This window comes from Protobothrops mucrosquamatus, unplaced genomic scaffold (genome assembly GCF_001527695.2).
Source record: "Protobothrops mucrosquamatus isolate PMUCROS unplaced genomic scaffold, P.Mucros_1.0 scaffold249, whole genome shotgun sequence".
Taxonomy (NCBI): Eukaryota; Metazoa; Chordata; class Lepidosauria; order Squamata; family Viperidae; genus Protobothrops; species Protobothrops mucrosquamatus.
Window position 1 is genome coordinate 251,877 of NW_015386597.1, and position 26,608 is coordinate 278,484.

The 26,608-nt window shown below is 35.7% G+C and overlaps 1 protein-coding gene across 1 annotated transcript in view; it reads right to left on the reverse strand.

Annotated features, from left to right (window-relative positions):
• The window catches only part of XPO4 (exportin 4), a 70,849-nt gene that overhangs the window by 19,740 nt on the left and 24,501 nt on the right, over positions 1–26,608 (reverse strand). The window contains exons 5-10 of the mRNA XM_015814403.1: positions 20,458–20,574; positions 17,790–17,943; positions 12,811–12,923; positions 9,712–9,869; positions 9,328–9,502; positions 4,321–4,497 (exon numbers count right to left, since the gene is read on the reverse strand). Of these exons, the coding sequence (XP_015669889.1) occupies positions 4,321–4,497; positions 9,328–9,502; positions 9,712–9,869; positions 12,811–12,923; positions 17,790–17,943; positions 20,458–20,574 (894 nt within the window). The remainder of the gene's footprint in view (positions 1–4,320; positions 4,498–9,327; positions 9,503–9,711; positions 9,870–12,810; positions 12,924–17,789; positions 17,944–20,457; positions 20,575–26,608) is intronic.

Genomic DNA, 26,608 nt, shown 5'->3' on the forward strand with positions numbered 1-26,608 from the left:
TACTGTTTCAAACTCAAACAGGACAGGGAGAGACACATTCCAGCCTCTTCAGATTCTTCAATTTTCGACCTATCCATTAATCTTGAGGAAAGGTATGGCCCATCGTTGGTGATTAGGCAAGGGGACATAATTCTCTATGCATTTTAAGGCTGATGGAAAAAGTGTAAATAAGGATACAATGGCTTGTTCAGCAAGCCATGGGTTAGCATAATTTCTAAACCCGGTCACTAAATTCTGCTGAACAAACAGATAAAATTGTACACATTGGATCTAGAATGAGTTTTGTGAAACTATTTATTAAATGCCTCAAAATATTTTTAATGCTCTTTCACAAAAGATCAACTTAATAAACTATAAATAACAATTCTGAAGAGCATGCAATAAAGAGAGCACCTGCAGAAAGAGATCAAAGACGTACAGTGAATACAAGTACTAAGATCATAAGCTATGCTGTTTTGAGAATTGTTCTCTTTTTCTGAACCCTTAGAAAATCATCCATACATTTCTTAATTACAGGTAGTCTTCGAAGTATGAATGGCCATTTAATGACTGTTTGAAGTTATGAATGCACCCAAAAGTGGACTTAAGACAGGGGTTCAAAATTGCAACCAAAAAGAAGCCACTGGAGTCGTGTGACTTGGATTCAGTTACTCCCAAAGTAGTGGCCACTTTTAGTCCTATGTTTGCCCTGGTCACCCACAATTACAACAGGTGATGTCTGAGGCCCATATAAATGGCACATTTTTTTCTCCTGGTCACATGACTAATCAAGATCCAGAGTCTTTGCATCAGGAGCTCAGGGTTTTTTTTCCCTCCTCATTGCTGCCAGATGGAGGACTAGAAGAGTGAATCTTTCATTGCTGGCCCCGTTGCTTCTTTCATTGCTGTTGCCTTGAGGACTGCAGTACTGTGGTTTCCTTTGTAAGTACTTTACAATTTTCTTTTTCATTATGGTATGATCTTGTTTGTAACTACTTTACAAAGATAACCTTTTTTTTCATTACTGTGTTTGTTTGCATTTTGCTTTGGAATTGCTAGCACAAATATTAGCCGGCCTCTACACAGAACTCCCTTAGTAAACTTCCTTTGCATTCTACTCTACCAAATGTTTGTTTGCACGTAATTTGAGACTGCTAGCACAAAGCTCCTTTGAACTCTACTGTGTTTGTTTGCTTTTGCTCTAAGCATTAGTGTGTACTACTATAGATTGCTTGTAGAATAGCTGATGGGCAGGGGACAGCGGTTCCTTCTGGAGGCTCCACTTGGAGCCCTGCAAATTCAGCCCCCCCTCCAAGCAGCACTTGCTTGGAGGTACTGCGGTTCAGAGGCAGAGGGGCCGCTTTGCCTTGCCAGAACAGCTGGTGGCAGGTGACAAACAAAAGCAAACATCAACTCTGATCTTTGTTTAACAACCTGTTCATTTGGTTAAAGAGTGCCACAAAAATGTTGTAAAAATGAGTCCAGTTCATTTTACGACAGTTTTGATTTACAATCCTAGTGGGCAGGCTCCATTAAGGTCATACCTTGAGGAATATCTATACTTGGGGTGGAACTAGAGTTGTTTTTTTTTTAAATGCACAACATCCAAGAAGTCAATTTTTAACCTCCTTTGTAACAAATCATTTCCTTCTTTGCTCACCACTGTTAATTTGTTACCACACTTACAAATTCTGCTTACTGCTGCCTTCCAAACCCAAGTGAGAAGTTAACCATGCTGAGTTCCATAGAATGCCCAAGGTAGATTTTCAGACCAACTGCTGAGGGTCTACAATTCGCCGCGCCCAACTCACCACAGCACAACTTGCCATGTCCAACTCACCCTGGGACGAATCGCTGCGGGACATGAGTTACAGTAATATCGAAGAAATGGTGGAATAGAATTATTAAAGAAAGGATGCAAAAGGAGGGATAAAATGAAATGTGAATGACCAAAATCGAAATAATTTTTAAAATTATTTTAAATAATGAAATTGAATTGTTAAATTGTCCCATGGCAAGTTGTCGCACGGCAAATTGGCAAGTTGTCCTGCAGCGAGTTGGCTGAAGCCAGTTGTGCCATTCTGAACTGTTAAAGGGGAAACTGCACATGACAGGGGAAGGCTGCTACTGTATAATTCATTTACAATTCTTCAAAAAGTACAGCTTGGAAGTACAGCTTCTTTAGGGGCTTAAGCATTTTCAGAAACTGAGCCAGTCACAGAAACTACGGAGGACATAAGTGCTCGTGATTTTATCATTCCAGTGCTCAAAAACACGATTCCTATTTCTATTTCATGATAAATCTGAGAACATAAAAAAATTAAAAACAACAATATACTTTTCCTGCAACCTTGGGGAAACAACTCCTGATCAGTATTTCAATGAAGCAATTAAAATGAAGACATTGCCTTTTCTTTAGAGCAGGGGTGTCAAACTCGCAATGTCATGTGACGCGTCGCGACATAGCATGACTTTTTTTCCCACTGCCGACAATGGGGTAGGCACGGTTTCGCCATGATGCATCCAGCCCACGGGCTGGCAGTTTGACACCCCTGCTTTAGAGCATTTAAAGACTATAGTGCAGTGATGGCGAACCTTTTAGAGACTGAGTGCCCAAACTGCAACCCAAAACCCACTTATGCATTCGGGTGCCGGGTGGGTGTGGCCCATTGGGTGGGCGTGACTGCGGTGGTAACGGCAGACTGGGTGGGACTAAAAAGTTCAATCAATCAATTCCAACTTTGCAAGATCTTTTTTTTTTCCGCGAGAAGTTGAAATTGACTGATTGATTGAACCTTTTCTTTTTGTACACAGTAGCGGAGACCTAAAGCGAAAAGGTTTTATAAAACCCAGCTGAAGGCCTAGGACTGGGGCGACGGTGCGCGTGCCCACAGAGAGGGCTCTGAGTGCCGCCCCTGGCATCTGTGCCATAGGTTCGCCACCACTGCTATAGTGTGTTTCCTGCACCAGTTATCATTATCATCAATAGTAGCACTAAGGTCCCCAATTAACAGGTCCTCAGACCTATCCTATGTCATCCTCCAGAACCCACTGATTTGTGGCAGTTGTACTTATTGTGACAGCTGTATCTTAAATAGGCAAGCCCTCCCCCATGGCAGTCCTGGCACTACCATATACTCCTAGCCTCCCAAATATGGTCATTAACAAGAATCCTTTAACATTAACCAAGACTCCTGCAAAAGCACTCTGCAGCATTGTGCTTTGTTGAATGCATTAGGTTTTAATAATAAAGCTGATTACTGCAAAACAGATAATCAAGAGTGCGTAATTATTTTTAATGATCAACTCACAATCACCATATTTTTCAACTGGGGTAAATCAGGTTTTTCCCCCACAGCAAAAAAACAAAAACAAAACTTGAAATCCCATCTAAAATCATTGCAGATTTCTTAGCCAGGATCCTGGAACCTAGAACCAAGCCATCCTTTCATCTTCTAAGAGGCTCTTTCAATCCTCTTCCCTTGATTCCACCACCCAATAATGTTCTTAATAGATTCAATGCCACAGCTGTCTATGGAAAGTGCTTCTTGTTTGGAAAAAACTAGCTCCTGCTTTGATATTGAACAAGCCAGAAGTTTTTGTGTTGTCAGCTTCTAAGTATAGGGCATGGGGTTGAACTTATCTCAGTGAAATTAATGAATTATCTGTACAAATAAATTATGCTGGGATTATCTAGTCACAAACACAATATATATGAAATATATTGGCTGGCACTTTGGCCACCATCAACCTAGTCACTGAGTTCTCAATCATCAATAAGTGTTCTTCACGCCCAAGATGAATGCTTGAATTATCATTAAATCCAATTTCAACAATCCGAAGATGATACATAAATAGTGATCATTATACCATTACAGCCAAATTCTGGCTTTTCAGAATTATAGGTAACAAATCAAGAAAACTGGAGGAGTCAGTATGGAAGGAGGATGGTTTGGATTTCCACATAATTTTAACAAAACGTTTTAATTATCTCATTGTGGTTAGACTCGTCACCCCCCGTCTTTGGCATTTTTTTAAAGATCTTTTAAATAGAAATGACTGTATTTGAAACCTATTATGTAGAACTGTAAGGTTAAATACATTTACTTCTACTGAACAGACAGGAAAATCAGGGCAGAGAGAACTACACTTCTCTCTCTCTCTCTCTCTCTCTCTCTCATTCTCTCTCTCTCTCTCTCTCTCTCACACACACACACACACGCACTGGTTTAGCATGATTGTTCAATTTTGGTCAATACCTTATTCATATTTATGTTTAAATAAATCAACTTTTCAATTATTCCACATCTCAAGAGTTTCATAATTGCCTCTAGAACTTACCAAATTCCTTGTACCATCAGGAGCAGCTAAGTGGCATTGGATGTAAGAATTAAAAACCTGAACAGCATGCTGAGTGAAGAAGCCTTTGTGGAAATGTTTATCATCTTGTACCAAGGTAAGCCATGATTCCAAGAGCTTGTCGTATGCCTCCATATATACCATATCATCTTTGTCAAGCTAAAGAAATAAAGCAAAAATACTAATTATCCACAGCTTTCATCAATATTTACTCAGTCAATTTGCAAGGATATTTTTTTCCATTAGTTGTCTATTTACTTAATTCCAATGTTTATTTTGTGACAATATCTATTTTTTTTCACTGTTTGCAATAGGCTTTTAGACAAACAGATAATTTACTGTGATTTGAACTCAGTACACTATAAGCCTTCAAAGAATCCAAACAGCTAGTGCACATCTGGAGTACTATATGATATTCCTTCCCATTAGCTGTGTCTCTACTCTCCTGTCAAAATGTTACACAAGTTTCCTCAAGCCTCTGGATCAATTTTGCAAGAATGAGAAAGAAAGTTCAGGTTTGGGAAAAGAAGTCTCTTCCAGTAAATTGTTATTTTTAAAACTGGAAACAAAGGCTGATTGATAAATAGACATTACCGTGTACACATACACACTTAGAAAACATGTTTCTTTTATGCAAACTCAGAGGATTTAAAACAATTCGAACAGTTTACCTCCCAAATAAAAAGGTAAACCCAATAATAGCTCAAGAATAAATTATCAGAAAGTGTTCTTATGACAAAAATCACATTCTAACTAGGAAATATGAAGTTGATAGTTTTTTTTAAACCTTTACCTGACACACCAAGATTACAGTGGCCAAGCAACCCGGCAGTCTTTTTTTTTTTTATCAAGTATGATCAGAGGTGAATGAGGGGGAAATTTTCTGCAAGTCTTATTTCTCTTTTATATGGCATCAGATATAAAGATATGAAGGGAAGAAACTAGAAAGTTTTTTCCAAACATTTTAATTGAAACATTCATTTAAAAAAACTGGATCACAAATATTTCCTACTATGCTTTAAATTATTTATAAAATGACAAGATACGAAAGAAATTAATCTGTGTTTACAAACATTCATACCAAAAAAATCTCTGACCCCTAATCGAGGAGTTTTCAAATTTTTTTCAGGCTGAAGAAGCTGTAATTTAAAAATAAAATCTCTCATAACCCCTGATCTAGCGACCAACAGTTGGCTGCATTTAAGTAACCTTTTCCCCCCCTTAATCTCACAGAATCTTGTCAAACTCTAATGGGACCCCCATAGTTCCATGGAACACCATTTGAAAACGCTGCTTTGAAAAGTTAAAAATATGCAGACAAAGTCTTCCCTTTTCAGAAGTCCATGGAAACGATTAAAGCAAAAGGAGCAGAAGAAAGAATTGTGTATACTGATAGTCTTTTAGATTTACAACATTTCACATGGTAAACGTGTTCTCTGATTCTTGTTAATTCTCTTTTTTTGAAAAGCAATGCAGTAAATAACAAAATACAGTGAAGGGCAAAAATAGCTTTAATATACAGGACTTCAGTGTTGATGGCTTACTCTTTTTGTTAACTCTTTTTGTTAACTTTTCTCTTGCATTATTTAGGAATTATTAGTTTATAGATCTGTCTGTTACAGATATTGAGACTATTTTAAAGTACGGTAAATTCAATCCAAAAATGTATGAGTATTGCCTGAATAAACTATACTGTTGTATATTACATATCAAACATATATCTATAAGCAAACTAAATTATACAAAATTGATTTTTCAAAGCAAAAACAAAAAACAAAGCAACTGGGAAATAGTATTAGAAATTACTATTCTGAAAAGTACAAGAAAAGATCCAATTTTATTTCACTGTTCAAACATTTCTGCAAATTTTGTAACTATATACAGAAGAAATGTGCAGTCTATGGGGTAAAGCCGACTAGGATGGCATGATTTTCCTATGTGCACGTTGCTTATATCAAATGTTTTTTATATTTGTTTCTTTTAAGAAATTTAAATTCATTTAAAAACTGAGAATCAGTTTAATGTAGTGCTGAGCTAGAAGCTGGAAAACTATGAGTTCTAATCTCCCCTTAGGCACAAACGTCAACTGGTTTAACTTTTGAACAGTCACTTTTACCCAGGCCACCACATAAGGTTGTCGTTGTGAGGGAAATAGGAGGAGAGAATACTGAGTACCTCATGCTACCTTGACTTGTACAAAATAAAGGTGGGATATAAATAATAAATAAGAATTAAATTCTGCTTAAGCATTGGATTTGCTACAGTGCTAGAACTAATATCAGATACGTTCTAGATAATTAATAACAAGAGGTTTTTCACATCTCCTTTACAAATCTGCTGCTACTGAAATTATTTTTTTCTATTAATACTGACACGTTAGCAAAAGCCATATAAAAAAATTAAATAAGTAACTCCCTGCATACTGGTTAGTTCTACATATTGTTTAAACTAATGAACAATTAATAATTTCACATTGCAATCCGTAGGGTAATGGGGCTTATGTATTAGACGTTAATTTCCAATAGTGAAGGGACCACAACAGGCCCTTCCTAAAGAAGACTTTAGGAATATCTTACATCATTACTTCAAAGTTTCAGAGCTGGCGATATCAGCATGGTTCAGTTCACACATCCCACTGCTTGTTTTCTCAGTCAACATGACAAAACTTTTCTAATGATTCTATGAGTGGAATGGTCTGGGGTAAATCTCGTTATACGGAGCTTTGGAACAGGCTCATGCTTCTGATTACAACAAAGCTCAGTGCAATGCAAAAATCCTTTGCTATTTAAGAAGAATGTGGGAAGATAATTGCCTGCTGCTATATGCTAGTAGAGGGCTGGGGACATTAGCCCCATGCTAACTGCTTTATGGAAATCTGTCAAAAGTGATGAGAAAAATTGAAATGCAATAGTAAAACTCATCCCCTTTTTTTGGCTCCATTCAAAATCTATCACCCCACTATGTACTTAAATACACAAAGCAAAAATCAATACTGTAAAGCAGGAGCAAACTTTCTGTTATTTTTTTTAAAAAATCTGTATAGTGTTATCAGGATTAATAAAAACATTCCTTTAGTAATTCAAGATACAACCATGTGAAATATTGATAAATAAGGTGGAAAGCTAAGTTACTAGATTCTAGAACTATACAGAGTTCAGTTCTGATTTGAAAAAACTATTTTGAATATCCAGAGGCACATACATTGTATTTATTTACAACTTCTTAAAGCAGCTACATCTTTTGCTGGACACAGATGGCTATATCCTGTGAAGTATCTATTTAGAATTGGATCTGAAGCATCACACATCTCTCCTAGATTGCAATGCACAGATATCCCATAAGCTTGTCATTATCAATATGTAGCCAACCCATGGAAATGTATCACTGACAAGCAATACTGAATAAATATTACAGTACCAGCACTTGCAATTGAAAAAATACATTAAGTCTACTGTATCACTTCTTCATATACCTAAAAAGAACACACATTTAAAACACTTTTGGGGCACAAGGACATACTGTGCCAGTATAAACCTACAAGGTATTAAGAACTGTCAATGCAGATTCCTCTGCAGGAAATATTATACCCATCTGGTGTTTGAGATACAGCCATATGTGCCAAAACCAAGAAACTAAAGGCCACAATGATTAAATATCTAAAATTAAATTCTAAAATTAAAAGCAAATATTCTTTCAGCGTTGTGATAAGATGGCTTTCTGAATTTCTGAAGACAATACATTCTAAATGGTGGTAATCATGGTGAATTTCTGATATTTACATTTCATTCAAGGTACCAATCTCAAGACAAAATTCACAACTGTTCAAAAAATCCTTTTATTCCAATACATTAAAAAAATCCACTATTATAGTTTTGAAAGTGAACACCAGCACCAGATTAAGGAAATTAGTCTGCCCTGTCAAATTCACTCAGGAGATATACAGTAGATGCTCCGTCCATCAATTACTCTTGACCTGTTCTGCTCAATTTGAAAAGTGGAAAAGTTTGAAATTCATCTCTTACTTCTAAATCTTAATTTTACACAGCAAAAGCTGAAGACAATTCTGGAAGCCCAAACTAGATGTTACACAGATGGTATATAGATCTCTTACTCTTACTCAGATGTTTGAAGATTTCATGAGCAGACAATTATGGCATGAGAGTTGTACCAAAAAAAAGTGGAGAAGAATTAAGATATAAAATATATGGGACATTTTAAATTAAAATGCAATATGAGAGAGATAGGGAGTGTGTTTTATAGGAAAGAACAATGAAATGAAAAAAAAAACCCATTAAATTGGAGACCAACCACTGGAACCTCAGATTTTAAAAAAAGCCTACATTACCAGTTTTCATGCCTCACTCTTACTCAGTTTTGTATTTCTCTATAAATACGGTTATAACTATAAATCACTATACAGAAAAATCCTTATAATAATATGAACTCCAAAGTATGCAAATTTACTGATTTCTTTTCAATTAGTTGCTTTAACTTATAAATAATGCAATAAAGGCAATAAAAATGTTCACATGTGGGAAATTATCCAATTCAACCTGCTGTATCCAATAATGTCCATATAATCCCCACACAAAATGTTATTATAACAGGAACTAAAATGTATTAATTGGAGTAGCATTATGCCATCCCCAAACTTCATTTTTTCATGCTAATATCAAACAATATTATATTGAGGAAAATATCAGAATGCAACATAAATATGTAGTTCACTGCAGAACTGCCAACTCTGCATGTAGTACATGCTCTAACTCAGGGTGATTTTGTGCTTCATTAGAAGCCTTTAAACCAACCAAATTTCTTCATAAAACAGAATAGAACCACAGAAAAGGATGCAACTCACTGTAACCGTTACAAATTAACTGAGTACTAAGGGAAAAAGTAGTGCCATAAGTGAGACGTTACATAAAACCAAAAGTATTTTAAAGTTTCAACATTTTGGAAGAACCTCATAAAAATAAAGTTGCTACTTACAACTTCTTCCAAGGCAGCACTTCTTCCAAAAGAGCAAGTGAGATGTGTGAGGCAGTTAACAAATGAAGAGAAAAGTTCATTTGGAATGGCTGTTAATATATTGCGAGGAAATACAGTGATCAAATTGCTGATTATACTGGATATGCCCACAGCTTCAGAATCTTCTATCTCAATCCTGTAGACAAAACATTTTTTTTTAAAAAAAGAGAAAAGCCAAATAACATTTTATTGTAAAGTTTAAAAGCATTTCAGTATTGCTCAGAAAGATATCTTTATGTTGTAAGTGCTATGCCGCTCTTCAGACTGTTCTTCAAACAACAGAACACAAGTCCCACCTCCCTTCCCCAGCTATCCCAAATTCTAGGAAGTAAGCATATTACCTACCCATTGATCGTATTGAGCAATCCCTCAATGAAGTGAGCCAAATAATCAACTTGAGAGCTTTCATCTGGAAAGACTGGCCCATGAAGAGAGGCTAGCTGGGCTAAACACTGCAGAGAGTCTTGTGCCATATCGGTGTCTTCTCTAATTTTTCGATGTACCTTTTCAGAAGTGAGAGGGTTAACACCACATGAGGAGGTGGGGAGAAGAAATAAGATGTTCTTTTACCATAATCACATGACACACTCCTAAAGAGCGTGAGCAAACGCACATGCACATCCCCCACATAAACAGCTTTTCCTAGTATCTCGTGTATTAGTAGTCATTCCTTGGTATGTATGCAAACTGCTACTTCAGTAGACCAACTCAAACAATCATATTAAATTAGTCAAAGCCCGGGACCTACCTACATGTTAAACTGTCTATGCATTTTAAGTCTTAGAGGGAAACAGTTGCCAGCCAGTCAGACATGCTGCTCCTTCTAAAAACAGCAATAATGACAGCCATCTCTATTATGCTAACTATGCCTGGGCTACAGTGCCTTGCTAAAGTTAGTCGACAAGTTCAATCAAGATTATATAGATGCTTCTTTAGTAGAGGTAAACACCAAACTCTCAAGAAACCAAACACATTTCTTTGAACCAAAATCTTATAATTTTCCAAATCTCTTTACTCTCAATCCTATTGTTTCTGTCTACAAGACTGCTCTCCTTTTTGGCACTAGCCTTCTTAAGGGCTCCTCATAGACAATAAATCTCTCCTATAGATCAATCATTTATAGACTGAATATTTATAGCAAGCGTGGGCATCAAGAGACCAATCTTTAAAAGACAAGCTTGGATGCACAATAGAATTTCTGAATTCAATATTCTGATATGCTTTTGGGATGTATTACAATAAAGTAATATGGGACAACTGTTTTCTTCTGGTTTAAACAAATTTAATATTTCAAATGGTATTACAGTCTAACAAATACTAGTCTCACAATTTAAAGGTACACTAAATTAATATTTATTGCTATTATTACATTATTACATGCGCTTAACATGCTTCATGAACTGCTCACAATACATAGTGTTTAATAAATATAGAAAACCTACAACAAAATACAATGCACAGTTGTCATACCTACAACAAAATACATAGTTGTTAAAATGGAGACTTTATATATTTTTATTTATAGAGAAATGTGAAGTTTAGCTTCACAAAAAACTAAAAGTTAATACCTACAAACTAGAATATATTCCCTAGATAATAATGAAAGGGACATGTAATTATTTTAAAAATTGAATTCACTACTGATTTTGTTGACAATCAAGAAATACATTTTTTAAATTGAGTTACAAATGCAGCAAATCCACTCTAAATTAGGGATTTATAAACATATGAAGGACATAGCTATTCTGGAGATTCAGTGAATAACATACAAATAAAATTATTAACCCCTATTCTATTAATATGGAGTTGATGTTTACTGGGAAACATGAAAACAATACCTAATCTAAAAAATAGTTTCTTTACCAGCAAGTAAAGGAATTTAACCTGAAGACTTGCCAATGAAGAATTATGTTAGAAAGGGTTAACCTGTAAACCTAAAAGCTATTTGCTTTAGGAGGTCCCAGCTGACAGTAGCAACTGTCTGGTTGTCTAGACAGCTGTTCATATTGTGTGCAGCTGTTAAGTGGTCTGCCAGCAAGTTTTTTTTATATTTTTTTGAAAATGCCTGAGCAAGATTAAAAATTTACAAGTAACTACATATCCATAACTAAATGTTTTGAAAAAATTAGCATGCTATATAAAAGCATTATTTTTTAAAAGTCTTAAACACATTCATTATTTTAGAAGCAATAATCCCAAATTCCAGCTATCTCATTCTAATTTATGGGGGAAAACAGTTGCTGTTTATCTTCCAAAAATAGATTACCTAAGGCAGTTGTCTAATGCTAAAAATTTGGTCAATCTCTCCATTAATTCATACAAAATTATCATACCTTGGTGGAGAAAATTTACACTCATCATGTTGAAAAAGTGTATTGCTACTGCTATACAGGAGATGTATTTCCTATTAATTTTTATACTGTAAAAATGAGACATGGAGCAATTTCTATGTTGTCTAGATTTAATAATATATTATTAAATATATTAATTCTAGAATAATATTACATGGAGTTTTGTTAGTTTTAATTCATTCTAATTACTATTTTATTGCATTCTGAATCATTATTTATTACATGTTGGTTCTATTTAACAAGTAAAAACCTTTCAAAATTCGCACCGATTCTGAGCTTTTAAACACCTACTACTTTTATCTTAAGTTTTACACTACTTCCTTATATTTTATTCAATTTGTTCCTCACCCTGACTTAATTTTTAGACCTAATATGATTGTTACACTATCTCTGCTATGCTTGGTTGTTGCTTCTGAATTTTTTCTTTGCTGGATATTGATCGTAGTTAAATTTGGTTTCCCTTCTTCTGCATATTGAACTTGCAGATGACAGGACTGAACATTTCATGAAGAGCTCTTAACTCAAACACCACAGGTTGGTTCACATGAAATGCCACAAATTCTTACATAGAACTAAGATTCCAAAGGAAAAGCCATATGCATCAGGCAGGCACTCTTATGGTACATGCCAGAATAAACATAGGTTTCCTAAATGGAAACATTATCCATTAGGAAGTTGCCAAATGGGAAGCAGCTTTAAGCTCCCTTTAGTTTTGTTTTACTCTATTTGCACAGTGCCTAAGAGGAGAGCAGGCTTAGTTTAATTTGCTTTTACAATCAACTAGAGAAATTTTATTTGACCAGCAATACTGAAGAAATAGCTGAAAGATACCCAACAACCCTGTTCTGTTTAAATCACAACCATTATTAAATTAAATGAACACAATGCAGAGGAATTAATACAAACACCGACCGATTTAAAACGTTTAACTGGTTGTGCTGGTGAAGCATAGAGTATGATTTATGCAACTCTTACCTGAAGTCTTCCTACCACCTCCAAGATAGGGAAAAATCCAAGAACAATTTGAGAAAGAAGTGATGGGAGCTGTAGCTTTGTTGCTACTAAACTAGCAAAAGAGAACAATGGAACTTACTGTAAAGAAAAGCTCCATCACTCTGCTGTCCAGGAGGGTCTCACGCCAGGACTCTGTTGGCTTTAACATCACATTTTGTGAGGATTCAAACATAGCTATATAATGTCTGCCTAGTTGTCTGGTGTCAAGGTCAACAACAACATTCCAATTTGGCCTTCTTCTTTTTTTTTTTTAAATCCCTGATACAACAGGTCCCATTCAGAAAGAATGCAATGGAAACAAATTTTAAGCCTCTTCACATACACAGCATAATTCATGCATGAGGACAAGGAATAAAAGACATTGTACTGCAAAAAAGAACACCCTAGGAATGCCAGATAACAGTTTGATCACAATGACGAAACATTCCATAGTGGCGCAATCGTGTAATAATCATTCTAATGAGACAAGGAACAAAAATGATACCACATTCAACAGGTATCAAACCTGTCCGAAATATGCTTTGTATATTAAAATGCTTTTGGCTGGTTTTATCGGATGTTGCAAAGCAATTTAAGTCTTTGAAACCTACTAGCATATCCTACATACTTCAAAGGATTCAACTGAGTTTAGCTTCTTGTTAGATTAAAAAAATGTATCAATTACACATATGCATGCGTGTCTACACACTTCACAGCAGGGATAATGGATACATGGTTTAAATCTGGAACTTTATATCCCAACCTCATGCACACATGTCACACCAATTTTGATTGAGTTTCTTTACTTATAACTTTACATAGGAGCAGTCTTTAACAGACAAAACATATGCTATGTTTCAGATAATACAAGGTAATCCTATAAAAAGGATATTAGTATACATAGAGAATCAATGTAAAAATACAAACATAATATCGTTTTGTGCATTTACATTATGCACTACTCCGAAGTTGCAAAGCTAAAAATACTTAAAACATAGGGCAGTTGTCCAGAATGCATATGGATTTGCTATTCGCTAAGTTATACATAAATCTGGTAAAAATAGTATATTTGAAAGAAGACAGGTTTAATTATCAATCTGCCTAAATATTCATGTTCAGCTATTGGAGGATCTTAAAAGTTAACAAAGAAACACAAATGAGTACATTACTGAATCTCATGTAACATTCAGATATTTATTTTGCTTCATTGGAGGAAACAATGCCACACAGAACAATGGAATTCAATTAGTTTTGTAATTAAATACTAATCATTCTAAAAAATAGATATAATAGTTTAAGTTTTAATGAACATTATTCACCTTTTCCATTTCACTGATTGGCCACATAGTTGACTCCAAAACTGTTGCTAGTATAATTTTTGTTATACAACTTTCTTCTTAAAGCTGCTGCCCCGAATTTATGCCTAACATTAGTTATCCAAAATTCAACTTTTTCACAAGCTTTACGTTTTGCCCACAACATAGGCTGAGGCTTGGTTGAGCACATAGGGTGAATGAAATACTCTCTCTTTTTTCCCCATTTCCCTCTCCTTTTGTTATCTGTTTATATTTGACAGTAAATCTCTTGTGTACAGGGAACCTGTTCATTCCTTTGAAAAGCACCAAAGGCAATGCTTATTAAATAATGATAAAATAATAAATGCTTATTAATAATGGCTCGGAGTCGATTACTCAGTTGTAAATACATTTTTTCTATTAAAGTACATGATATTAAATGCTGATATACACACACGGAATTCAATTTAAAAATGCTGAAAGTACTATTTTAATTTTGAATAAGGCAAAATAACATACAAATCCTGTAATAGCAATTGCTGGAGAAAAATTGATTATGTAAGCCAAAGTTGTGCAACAGCTGCCAAAAAAGCCAACACAGTTCTAGGCTGCATTAACAGAGGGATAGAATCAAGATCACGTGAACTGTTAATACCACTTTACAATGCCTTGGTAAGGCCACACTTGGAATACTGCATCCAGTTTTGGTCACCGCCATGTAAAAAAGATACTGAGATTCTAGAAAGAGTACAGAGAAGAGCAACAAAGATGATTAGGGACTGGAGGCTAAAACATATAAAGAACTGTTGCTGGAATTGGGTATGTCTAGTTTAATGAAGAGAAGGACGAGGGGTGACATGATAGCAGTATTCCAATATCTCAGGGGCCGCCACAAAGAAGAGGGAGTCAAGCTATTCTCCAAAGCACCTGAAGGCAGGACAAGAAGCGATGGATGGAAACTAATCAAGGAGAGAAGCAACCTAGAACTAAGGAGAAATTTCCTGACAGTCAGAACAATTAATCAGTGGAACAACCTGCCTCCAGAAGCTGTGAATGCTCCAACACTGGAAGTTTTTAAGAAGAAATTGGACAACCATTTGTCAGAAATAGTATAGGGTTTCCTGCCTAAGCAGGGGGTTGGACTAGAAGGTCCCTTCCAACTCTGTTATTCCATTCCATTCTGTTCTGTTCTGTTCTGTTCTAGTCTTCACTTTGACAGTTACAGCATTATACTTTCAATGCAGTTTAGCATTAAGGTTTGCATAAGCTGATAACACCTCAAATTCCCTTTTAATTTATCTGTTTTCTGAAGAAGAAATGGAATCAGGAACTAGGAGTTACGAATGAAATCAGGGATTACTTGGGAAATTCACCCAAGGTGCAGTGTAGTGGTTAAAGTATTAGACTAGGACTGAGAAGGCCCAGAGTCCAAGTCCACTTTCAGCCTTGGAAGCCCAATGGATGATTCTGGGTCACACACAACCCTCAGCCCAACCAAACTAAGAGGAATATTACTGTGGGGGGGGGGGAGAAAAAGAATGAGGACTATGTATCTGGCCTTGAGTTCCTGGAGGAAAGATAGTACAGGTAGTCCTTGAGTTACAATCACAACTGAGCCCAAAATTTACATTGCTAAGTGAAACATTTGTTAAGTGAGTTAGCCCATTTTACGATTTTTCTTGCCACAGTTGTTTAGTGAATCATTGTATTTGTTAAGTTAGTAACACAGTTGTTAAGTGAATCACCCATTGACTTTGCTTGTCAGAAAGTTGCAAAAGGGGATCACTTGACCCCAGGACACTGCAACGGTCATAAATATGTAGTAGTTGCCGTGCATCTGAATTTTGATCATGGGAAGCTGCAATGGTCGTTAAGTGTGAAAAATGGTCATGTCACTTTTTTCAGTGCTGCTGTAACTTTGAACAGTCACTAAATGCACTGTTGTAAGTCACGGACTACCTTTGTATGAATGTAACAAATAAACAATAAAATAAAGCCTGAACTGCAGGGAAACAGTCTCTTGCAGCATTGCCTCCCTTTAACCTGTATATAAGACATGTTGCCTATAATTCAGGAAGTAGTAAATGGCTATCATTAGCCATTGATGGTTGGATCCTTCATGAACTTGTCTTGTCCCTTTTTAAAGCCATCCAAATTAGCAGCCATTACATCTGCTGGCAACAGATTCCACACTTTAATTGCATAGTTTGTGAAAAAGCATTTTGTTCTGTTGATATTGAATCTCCCCTAATTTAGGGGAATATCTACATAAAGCTTGTCTATTATTTTTCCCTTCACTGTCTTTTGTTCTAAACAATGCCAAATGTTGTAGTTTTTCTACATTAGGGAACTTTCCCAGCTCTTAAACTGTTTCGTTGGCATAAAGCAAGAAGATAAATCTCTAGACTTTTGATATGGCACAACAGTGCCCCCTAAAGTGTCTGATAAATTGGACCCACAGTTAGAAGCCAGAACAAAAACAATCCAGCTTTTGTTCCCTTAAAAAGCCATGTAATCCTATTTATATAATGTCATAACTTGGGAAAAATAGACTGCATCTTTAGAATTATATCAAGAATTACTAAGATGGCTTTAATTGTTAAATAATTTTTTACTTGCTATCTAGATCCAGAACATCCAAAGTTGAGCATTCTGCTTTGTTGGACAAAACAATCTTCACAGAGAAAATGGCTTTCACTTTTCCTCTATGTTCTGTAGAACTGAGGATGGTGCTAAAAAAAAAAGAGACAAAAGAGAGAGAGAAATATACAGAGAAGTGGAGCATATAAATATTCCATCAGGAGATCTAGATGCTACCTCTAACTAGATCTTTAGCTATGAACTGTGACAATTCATATGTTGACAGTCAAGATTTTATTCAAGAAAGTAGCAAGCATCTGATCAGCCTAGGCTATTTGTGTTGATCTTCTTCACAATTCTGCATATGTGTTCACTTTTTTGTTTGCTTTTTCCTATATGCTATATTCCCTTTTCCCAATAAGTACACTTATAACAATATAATAGTCTACTCTAAGCTTTGATATAATAAGGGAATTTCTTGGGCTGGGCAGAAGTGAAATTTTTTGACAGAGCAGCCAAGAAGTTCCCAGCTTTTATAGACTAGGGGTGTCAAGGAGTTCAACCTAACTGGTAGCAGCCTAATGTAAAAGTTCTTTATTGGGGAACTCTTGGAAAAGGGGATCTGAAGGGAGATTTTAAACTATCCCCTCTCAGTTTGCAATATACAATAGGCTATTTACCAGAAGTCATCATTTCTCTTCCATTTTCTCTGCCTGTCTGCCTCTCTTTTAATGTCTCCTCAGACCTTTCTCAATGGGCTATTTCAGAAGTTTAAATTATGAGGAATGTGGCTTCTGCTTTTATGTAACTATCAAAGGACACACTTTAGAGAATAACTTTGCTTATTAGAATCATAATAACAATAATAAATATGCTTCATGTTCATATTATCCTATTAATAAATCCACCAATTTTTATTACACCGCATCTAGCTTTTTCATGTGCAGTAAACAACATTTTTAAGTAGATTAGATATTCCTGGGTGAGAAAAGAATAAAGAAATGCATGACTCTATATATGCGCGTGTGTGCGCGGACACACACACACACACACACCCTGGAATAATCACTATATCTACTTCCTGACAGCCTTTCAGCATGCTCAGATTTTAATCTTCTTTAGATTTAAGACATTGCTTCTGCTTTATAGGATTCATATTGAAGCTCAGGTTTCACAGAATTTTGACAAACGATCAAAAGGATATAATTTGGAGGAAGAAAATTCCAGCTTAAGACCTGATTGGCTAGTGCAAGGTAACGCTGAAAGACCGAAGACATCTGAGCATTAAGATTTTCACGCCGGCTGAATTCCTGTAGTACCTCTACTGTGAGCATAAAAATCTGGCGGAGATCGTCCTCCTGTGCAGAATAAAGACAAGATGTTTTAATAATCTTTTAATTTTTGCATAATATAAATCAGTATGCAAGTCAAGTTAAACATTTCAGTTACAACTCTCAGATCAACCTAACTTCATCTCTCATGGACTGAATCTTTTACACAAAAATCATGCATTTGCTACTAAAATAACACTTAATTCTTTTTCATCTGAGAAGTTAGTTAATCATATATGAATCATATCAAAAGATCATCTAGTCCAGTATGCCCTATCTTACAAGCCCACAGGAAATCCACAAAGAGGAAAAGGAGTGTAATTCCACAATCTACTCATGTGGCATTGCAACACATTGCCATTGCTATGCCTCTGCCTCTGAGCATGAAGCACTTCCTTCCTTTCTTTCTGTTCTGAATCACGCACCATTCAGGTTTGCTGATGACGAGAGCTTCTCTTAGTAGTTTGTCAACAGAACTTAATTGTAGCCATGATGGGTTCAAAACCCATCTGATTTCAACCTTTGCTTCTCATGGTGGTCAACCAATTGCTCCCACTATTACTCTCCTATAATTGGTATCCAAAGACATATTGCACTCAACCAGGAGGTAATGTTTTTCCAAACTAAAGTGTCCCAAATATTCTAGCCTTTTCTCCCGTAAGGAAGGTATACAAGTCACTGGATAATTTTTGCACAGCTGCCACACATTACATTGATATCATCATTAACGTTTACAAATTCATTTTTTTTCATGATTAGTAGTACATATCTTGGTTTCATCAATGCATGTGTAAAGTTATGTGTCTTTGCCCAGTGTGAATGGCTTTACGCTTCTTCAAATTTAAGTGCATTTATTCACTTTTTTCCTGAAGAGTTCCAAACAATATAAAACCAACATTATAAGCCTCAGCCTGTTAGCCTTCCGTAAAGCTTTAAAGACCTGGCTATGTTCCCAAGCCTGGAGTTCTACATGCACCAAGGGCCACACCTCCTGCCTATATTGTTAACAGGCCAGATGTCTTGTTTTGTATGTACTCGAATTAAGACGTTTTAATATTGTTGAGTGTTTTAATGGTTGTTACTGTTTACATTATTTTAAAATTTTTAAGATTTTAATTATAAATATACGTTTCCGGATTGTTTGTTGCCCAGAGTTGTTTGCTGAAATCAAATCAAATCAATCAATCAACCAACCAACCAACCAACCAACCAACCAATCGTGTATATAGGCAGTTGATTTTTCCTTTTACACTGAACCAATTAATGACATTAAGTTTTCCAGGAATTTTTAGAGAGTTTTAACAAAAGGCTTTTGAAAAATCCACTAATGTTTCCATGACTAATAAATATTTTTGCTGACACTCAGGATATAGTTAATATAACAGGATTCAGGATTTACTTTTAAAAGACAATTGTTTACTTTTTTCTTTAGCTTATTTTTCTTTGATATGATAGATAATTCTATCTTTAATCATGCTTTCCAAATTTATTCAGAACAGATGTTAAATTTCTGGCATGTAACTTCCTTGATAATTCCTGAGTTCCATTCCAGTTCTCTAATACAAGTAGAATAATGCTACATATTTTTCCTAGGAGATCAGCAATTTCACATGTTAGTCCTTTAAAAACACTTGGATGGACAGCATCTGGAACTAGTTATTTGGTTTCAGCCAATGATGTCAATTCCTTTTGCTTCCAAGGAATGTAAAGATGTTTTGTGGTTTTTAATTGCTAGATTTTTAAAAACTTCATTAGTGGTATGGCTGCTCAAATGCTTTTTTTTGTTGTCTGCTTGTATTTAATTTATTCAAGTGTTCCTCTAAGCTCTTATAGAAGTAGCATTTAGACTTATATACCGGGATCCCCAACCGCCGGTCCGTGAACCGGTATTGGGCTGCGGCATGCCAGCAACCGGTCTGCACAAACAAGCAAAGTCCCATTCATGGGATGTAGGCAACATACAAAACCACACACTCTCCAGTCAACAGAAAAAACTTTCTCCACAGAACCGGTCCCTGGTGCCCCAAAGGTTGGGGACCTCTGTTATATAGCACTCCATAGTGCTTTACAGCATTCTCTGAGTAGTTTACAGTGTTAGCATATTGCCCCAACCACCTGGGTCCTTATTTTACCAACCTCAGAAGAATGAAAGGCTTGAACCCATCAGGATCAATCTCCTGACTATGGGCAGAGTTAGCCTGCAATACTGCTTTCTAACCACTGTGCCACCATAGCTCTTATCATTTGGAAAGGATTCTACTCTCTGGACAGCCTTCCATTTTTATTTCTATAATTTTCTTGGTAGTACTTGCAACCTTTCCTTATGGTATTAATTGTAGTTCAACTGTTATTGCTTTCATCTGAGTAACTGTGGAAATATATGAGAAAGAAAAGTATCACATAGGCACCCACCACACTTTCTAACCTGAAATTTAATTCCTTCTACATATTAGAATTACATCATTCTCTTCCATATGTCTGCAATGTCATCGATCTTTCCCTGTTCATATTGTTCTTGGAAACACAGAAACACATACTTACCTGAAATATTAGTTTGCAATTGCCATGGAATTCCATGCTTAATCCAATGTTGCTGGTTTTACTTGAACTTGAGAACTCACTTAGCAATGCGGTTAAAATGGAACAGGCCAGAGTTTGCTGAGAAAATTTGATGAGAAAAAGATTTATTAGTTGAATAATTTATTATGTAAATTTTTATTATATCAGATCTTTTATCATTAAAAATGATAAATGTCACATCCATTCTCAGATTTGGATTTAGTCAAAAAGCATTTGTTACTTGGTCTTGATATTGTTATTTTTGAACTCCATGGTAGTTTAAAGAATGTGGAGAAACTATTTTGTGCATAATATGCATTTTAGAGAATGCTTACTAATTCAGAAGTAGGGACATTCATCTATTTATTTAGCAATTCTGTATGGTGCCATGGTTACAACCCCCAGACTTATTGAAAAAAATGACAATAATAAGAGTGAAACTCATAAAAACAGCAATGTTTTAAACCACCCTATCTAGATGCCTACTCTTTCTAAAACTTTTTACAACAGTTCCATTTTCACCAGTTGTCAGAACACTGCCAAGGTTAGTGTCAAACTGGTATGTGGAAGGAGACTGTTCCATAGAGCAGGGACTATAATTGGAGAACACTGCTTCCAGCATCCTGCCACCCTCATCTCCCAAAATCAAAAGGATATTGTTGAATTGATTCCATTTGGAAAAGAACAGGTGCAAAGCTATATAGAGCTTTGTACGTTAAAATCAACACTTGGAATTGCAACCATAAATCTACTAGAAGCCAGTGTAGAACTTTCCTCTTATCTGCCAAAGTGCAGGTCACCTCATTTTACAACAACAGCAGTTTCTGAGCAGTATTTAATTGCAGTAATTTAGACATATGGTGATACAGGTGTGAGTTATCATGGCTGTTGCATGTTCTTTTTCTGAACTACCAGTAACCAGTTTGACCCAGACTCAATAGGCCCAAAGCACTGGAAACTTGGCAGTTGGTTGGGTTGTATCTCCCTTAGTGGATGACTTTTATTTTATCAAGGGAAAACTTACGAAGTTAAATTTGCCATTTATCTTTTTTAGTTAGTACTTTTTCTGTCCTGTCACAGTATTTATTTTTTCTTCATCTTTTCTGCTTGTTTGTTTCTGGTCGGGCTTCTTGATTCTTCCCCTCTTCTTCTGAATGCTTATTTGTAAATGATAGAGGAAACAAAATAAATGACCCTTCCTTCCCAGTGAGAGTCACTGGTGTCTCACATCATCAAAGTTGGCTATCATTTAGTTTGTCTCTTTATTTGGCTCTAGGACTTTGGCTTTGTTTATTCAGCTTTTCTCACAAGTCTTGTGATGGCAGAGCTCCCAGGCAGCCATCTTCTCTTTTTCATTCCTTCTTGTTTGATTGGTGGCTGCTGTTTGATTGGCAGCTGAGCTGGCTTGATGATGCATGAGGGCCAAGAATGCAGGGGAAGGAAGGAACATGGGTGGAGCCTTCCACAATGGCCAAACCTCTTAATCCACTAAGTCAGAACTGGCACATCAACTAAAGCTGGGCAAAGACCTCTCCCCTCCAGCCATGATAGAAAGTCATCTGCCAATTCTTTCAGGGGAAGCACTACCTATTAAAAGTACACGTGACAAAGAACCTCAATGAACAAATAGTAACTCCATCTTTCTATACTTCATTGGAGACAATCTCTCCAGCTACAAAACCCCTAACAGGAACAGGCATTCCAAAAAGAGTGGAATCACTATAATATAGTTCCCATTGCTTCCAATTTTCATAGACATTCCAGAAAGATGCCATAATTGATGATACCAAATGCTGTTGAGAGGTTTAATAGTGCTGGACTTTCCTTGGTTTAGATTTTGTCCTATTTTGGGGGTACATTTTGAACTAAAATCAACAGAAATGTATGTATGTTTATGGCCTAACCTAGTACAGTATACAAATACTTTTAGACAAATAATTTACTAGGCAAGTAGCACAAATTATCTTTGATCTGAAAACATTATTGGGGTACCAATGTGTAAAGTCCTCATGTTAATATTTACTGTTTGTTGTACTTTCTATATTTGCAAAGTTTTATTAAGATTATGACATACTAGCAATAATCATGTATGAATTAAAAGTCTTTCATTGGTCTTGGATGAATCACAGCACAAACACTATTATTAGAAGCATGCAAGTTTTAAAACTTCATCAGGTAGCACTGAATCATTAGGAGGTTCCTCTCGCACCACCAAAGGGAGTTCAAAGCAGGATAGATCTCATTATTGAAGTTAATACTGGCAGGAAAGATCAGTTTAAACAGAACACTGTAGCTAGAAATATCCACTTTATAAGAAAATTATGGTTCATTTATTGACTCTATTTCTAAAACAATGGATTAGATAGACAGATTTTATGGTACATTTCAATCATTCCTATAAATTTGTTTATATGTGAGAGTCACATGCTGGGTCAGTCAAATCCTGCTATTTAGCTAACAAATTCTTATAATCAATGCATTCTTAATGAAATTTTAAAACTTTTGTGCTTAAATTAGTAGTAAAGTTTCCCCAAGAATAAAAGCGTTTGCTACAGCTTTATTCTGAAGGTTAATAGGACTTATTTAGAATTAAGGCTAAATGCAAAGACAACCCCCACATCCCCATATATACCACTAAAAGTTTATTCAGAATAGTAGAAATCTGTGTAAGTTTAGTTGACCCTGAAAAACATATATATGAAACTGCCAAATACAAAGTATATAAATTTCCAGAATTATATAAATAATGCACAGGTTCTTCTTCCTCCAATATTATTTAAAGCTTAATTCTTAAGGTAAATTTTAAAGTATCAAACTAGCAAATGATTATTTCATAATATCTAGCTCCTCCATACATTATGCAAAAGGTAGCATGTTTTATATTTCTTACAATAGATATACATACAATGGAAGTATACAACTATTGGCTTTATTCCTAGACTATTTGGAGCCAAGGTGCCACGGGCGGGCAGAGGAATAGGAATTGTTAAAGGGTCATGAATGCAGGCAAGCGTCCAGGGGTTAAACAGAAATATGCACACTACCTCTGAACCCCCGAAAGATTAAAGTTGTGATGATACTATTTATGCGAGGTCATGCAACAGCTGACAGTAGTGCCATCCACCCACCAACTGCAACATCTTTGTTCAGAAATGCCTCTGATGTCAATACCTTGACCCCACACACAAGCTAGTTATCACAGTCGCTATGTACAAAATTGATAGTCTTCTTTGCTATATAAATCCCAAACAGATAAAAAGAAAATTTTAGAAATTTATGTGAAATATATATGCAAGCTGAATGTAGTAGCTGATTTCCGTAATGATCCTGGACTCTCTAGCCACAATAACACAAAGTTCCATATTTATTTTTTATTTTTTTTACTTTTTATTAGATTTATATGGCTGCCAAATTCAAAAACATAAATTGCATAGCACCTGAGAGAAAAAGCATCATACAGTCAGTACAACCAGAAAACGTACTTCATTATACACCCAGGGGCCCTGGCTTGAGCACAGAACCAAGTCTTCAAAGCCTTGCAGAAGGTCCAGCAAGGTTCGGGCCAATCATCAGATCTCTGGAGGGATGATATTCCAGAGAGTGGTTGCCATGACAAAAAAGGCTCTGCTCCTGGGCCCTGCCAAATGACACTCCCCAAAAGACGGGACCCAAAGCATGCCTATTCTGTCAGACTTGATGGGATGAATAGAAACAATTGGGAAGAGAGTGTCCCATAAGTAACCCAGCCTAAACCACGAAGGGCTTTAAAGGTGACTACCAGAACTATGAATTGCACCCAGAAGCATATTGGGAGCAATGCGGTGTCACATGCATTGAGTAACAGGAGCCATTACTATTTACGCCACCATAGTCTGGATTGGCTGAATGAGAATTTTATTTTCTTATTCTCTGGATCTAGAAACATATGCATTACGGTATAGCTGACTATGGAATGATGAAGGGTTTCGATTGTGCATGAACAGATAAAAAACTAAAGATAATAGAACTGTATAAGCTGCATTTCTAGTGTTGGAATGTTCCATTTCAGATGTCATGGAACTCTACAAAAATTAGAATAAAGATGGCCCCAAAAATTGATTTTAATAACTGCTGCTCATAGTGCAAATTTAATGAGTAACTACAGAGAGAACATCATCCAGTTAAGGGTGAACCTATAAAACTGGTCTACTGCCTCACTTAGCAGAAATGTTATGAGTTCTACCACATGAACAAATTACATACTCAAACAATAACCCTGGTCTGACAACATAAAATATTTCTCTTGTTTGGAGAGTGGATTATTTCTTAGAATAGCCTGGCACTTACCCCAGTTGGGTAGTTATAAAAGTTTGCCATGCTTAAAAGAGACTTTCAGCTGCTCTAAGAGGAGATCAATCAGAATGTGCTAAGAGAGATTAACTGGGCAATCAGATACTCAGTGGAAGTTAAGCAGTCTTAGACAATCATTGTTTTTTTTTTTACTTTTTTTAATAAACTTCCTCTAAAAGCTACTTCCCGTTAAAACAAAGAAACAAACAGAAAGTACAGCAATGCACTGAAAAATAGACAACACTGTGAATATTCCTGTATATTAGTGCATTCTTATAAAGGATGGTTCATGCCTTTAAAAAAGAATTTCATTTAAATTAAAAAATTAAAGCTATAATGAATGTTAGAATGGATTTCACACTTGTGACTGGGCGGTTGGTGGAAAACGTGCACCAGTATTTGAATGTGCTTAGATTACAGGGGATGAAAGGGATATAAGAGTTCAAAGAGTTTAGGAAAATATAGAGGCTAGTATACACCTGTCCAAAACTTAGAAATTGATCAGAGAACAAATTTCAGAGCTAAAACTGTTGTGTCTGCATCAGGCATTTGCGCTTCAGTCATCAGCATAAAAAGGAACATTTGGTTTAGACCAATTGCCTGTTCAAAAATTAACTCTCGAAACTTCAAAATCCATTAGGATGATCTTCTCCTTTTCTATATATTTATCTTTATATCCAGGAAACTGCAAAAGAATAATGCACTTTAGGCAAAGAGGTTGCACAGTTGTGTTTTCCTAGCCTATCAAGTTAATCCTACTGTCTTAAATCATTCTCAGATACTGTCAGAATGATTTATAGGGCTGCTGTTCTTCTCAAATGCTTCTGTGAAATCCATATTGTCAGTGTTAACTGATGCCTAAGAAGACAGGAAGTATTTGATAACATCCTTCAAGAGATACTTATAACTAATACAGTGGGAGGAAGCCAGCGCAGAGCCACAAGGCAACTCTGCTAGTAATGAAAGCAAAACGAAATCAAAACATTCCCTAGAACAGCTAATTCAAAAGTGACTTTTTTTAATTTTTTGTCCTTGAACAATCTCTATCAGATGAAAAGGTACTAAAATTCACCTTAGGTGTAATAAAAGCAGAAGCTAACAAATAAAAGAAAAACCCTGAATGATACATAACAGACCTCTAATGATTATTTGTGTTACCCATTGCAAGATATTTGAGGTCAAGTCTAATTCCAATGTTCTTTCTTAGACTCCTTTTGGAGTAATGTTGTACAATATGTTGAATTACTGGGAAAAACCAAATGTTTTAGGAGATGGGAACATATTTCAATTGATGATATGAAGGATGGATGTCAGAGAGATGTAATGATTTAGCCATTTTTGAGATAATTATATATTCTGTTAAGCAGGAAATGTCACATTATCTCTCCCTTTGGAAAATGTTTTTGGAGGGGCTTGCCAGTGTTTCTCAACCTTGACAATTTTAAGGCATGTGGACTTCAACTCCCAGAATTCCACAGCCAGCAATGCTGGCTGTGGAATTCTGGGAGTTGAAGTCCACATGCCTTAAAATTGTCAAGGTTGAGAAACACTGGGCTTGACAAACACGGATAGCGTAGTTTTTCCCTTTTAAAGTTACTAAATCAGATGAACTTGAAATATATTTGTAGTTAAATATTTTTCTTTTTTTATGTTTTTCTTCCTTCGTTTTTGTCCTTTTTTCCTTCAGTGCAGTGAACTGTTCATTTTTATTTTATGCATGTTTGTTTGAAAATAAATTAATAAAAATAAAATAAATATTTTTTTAAAAAGGATAAATTGGAATGTAAAAACTGCTTATCATTAA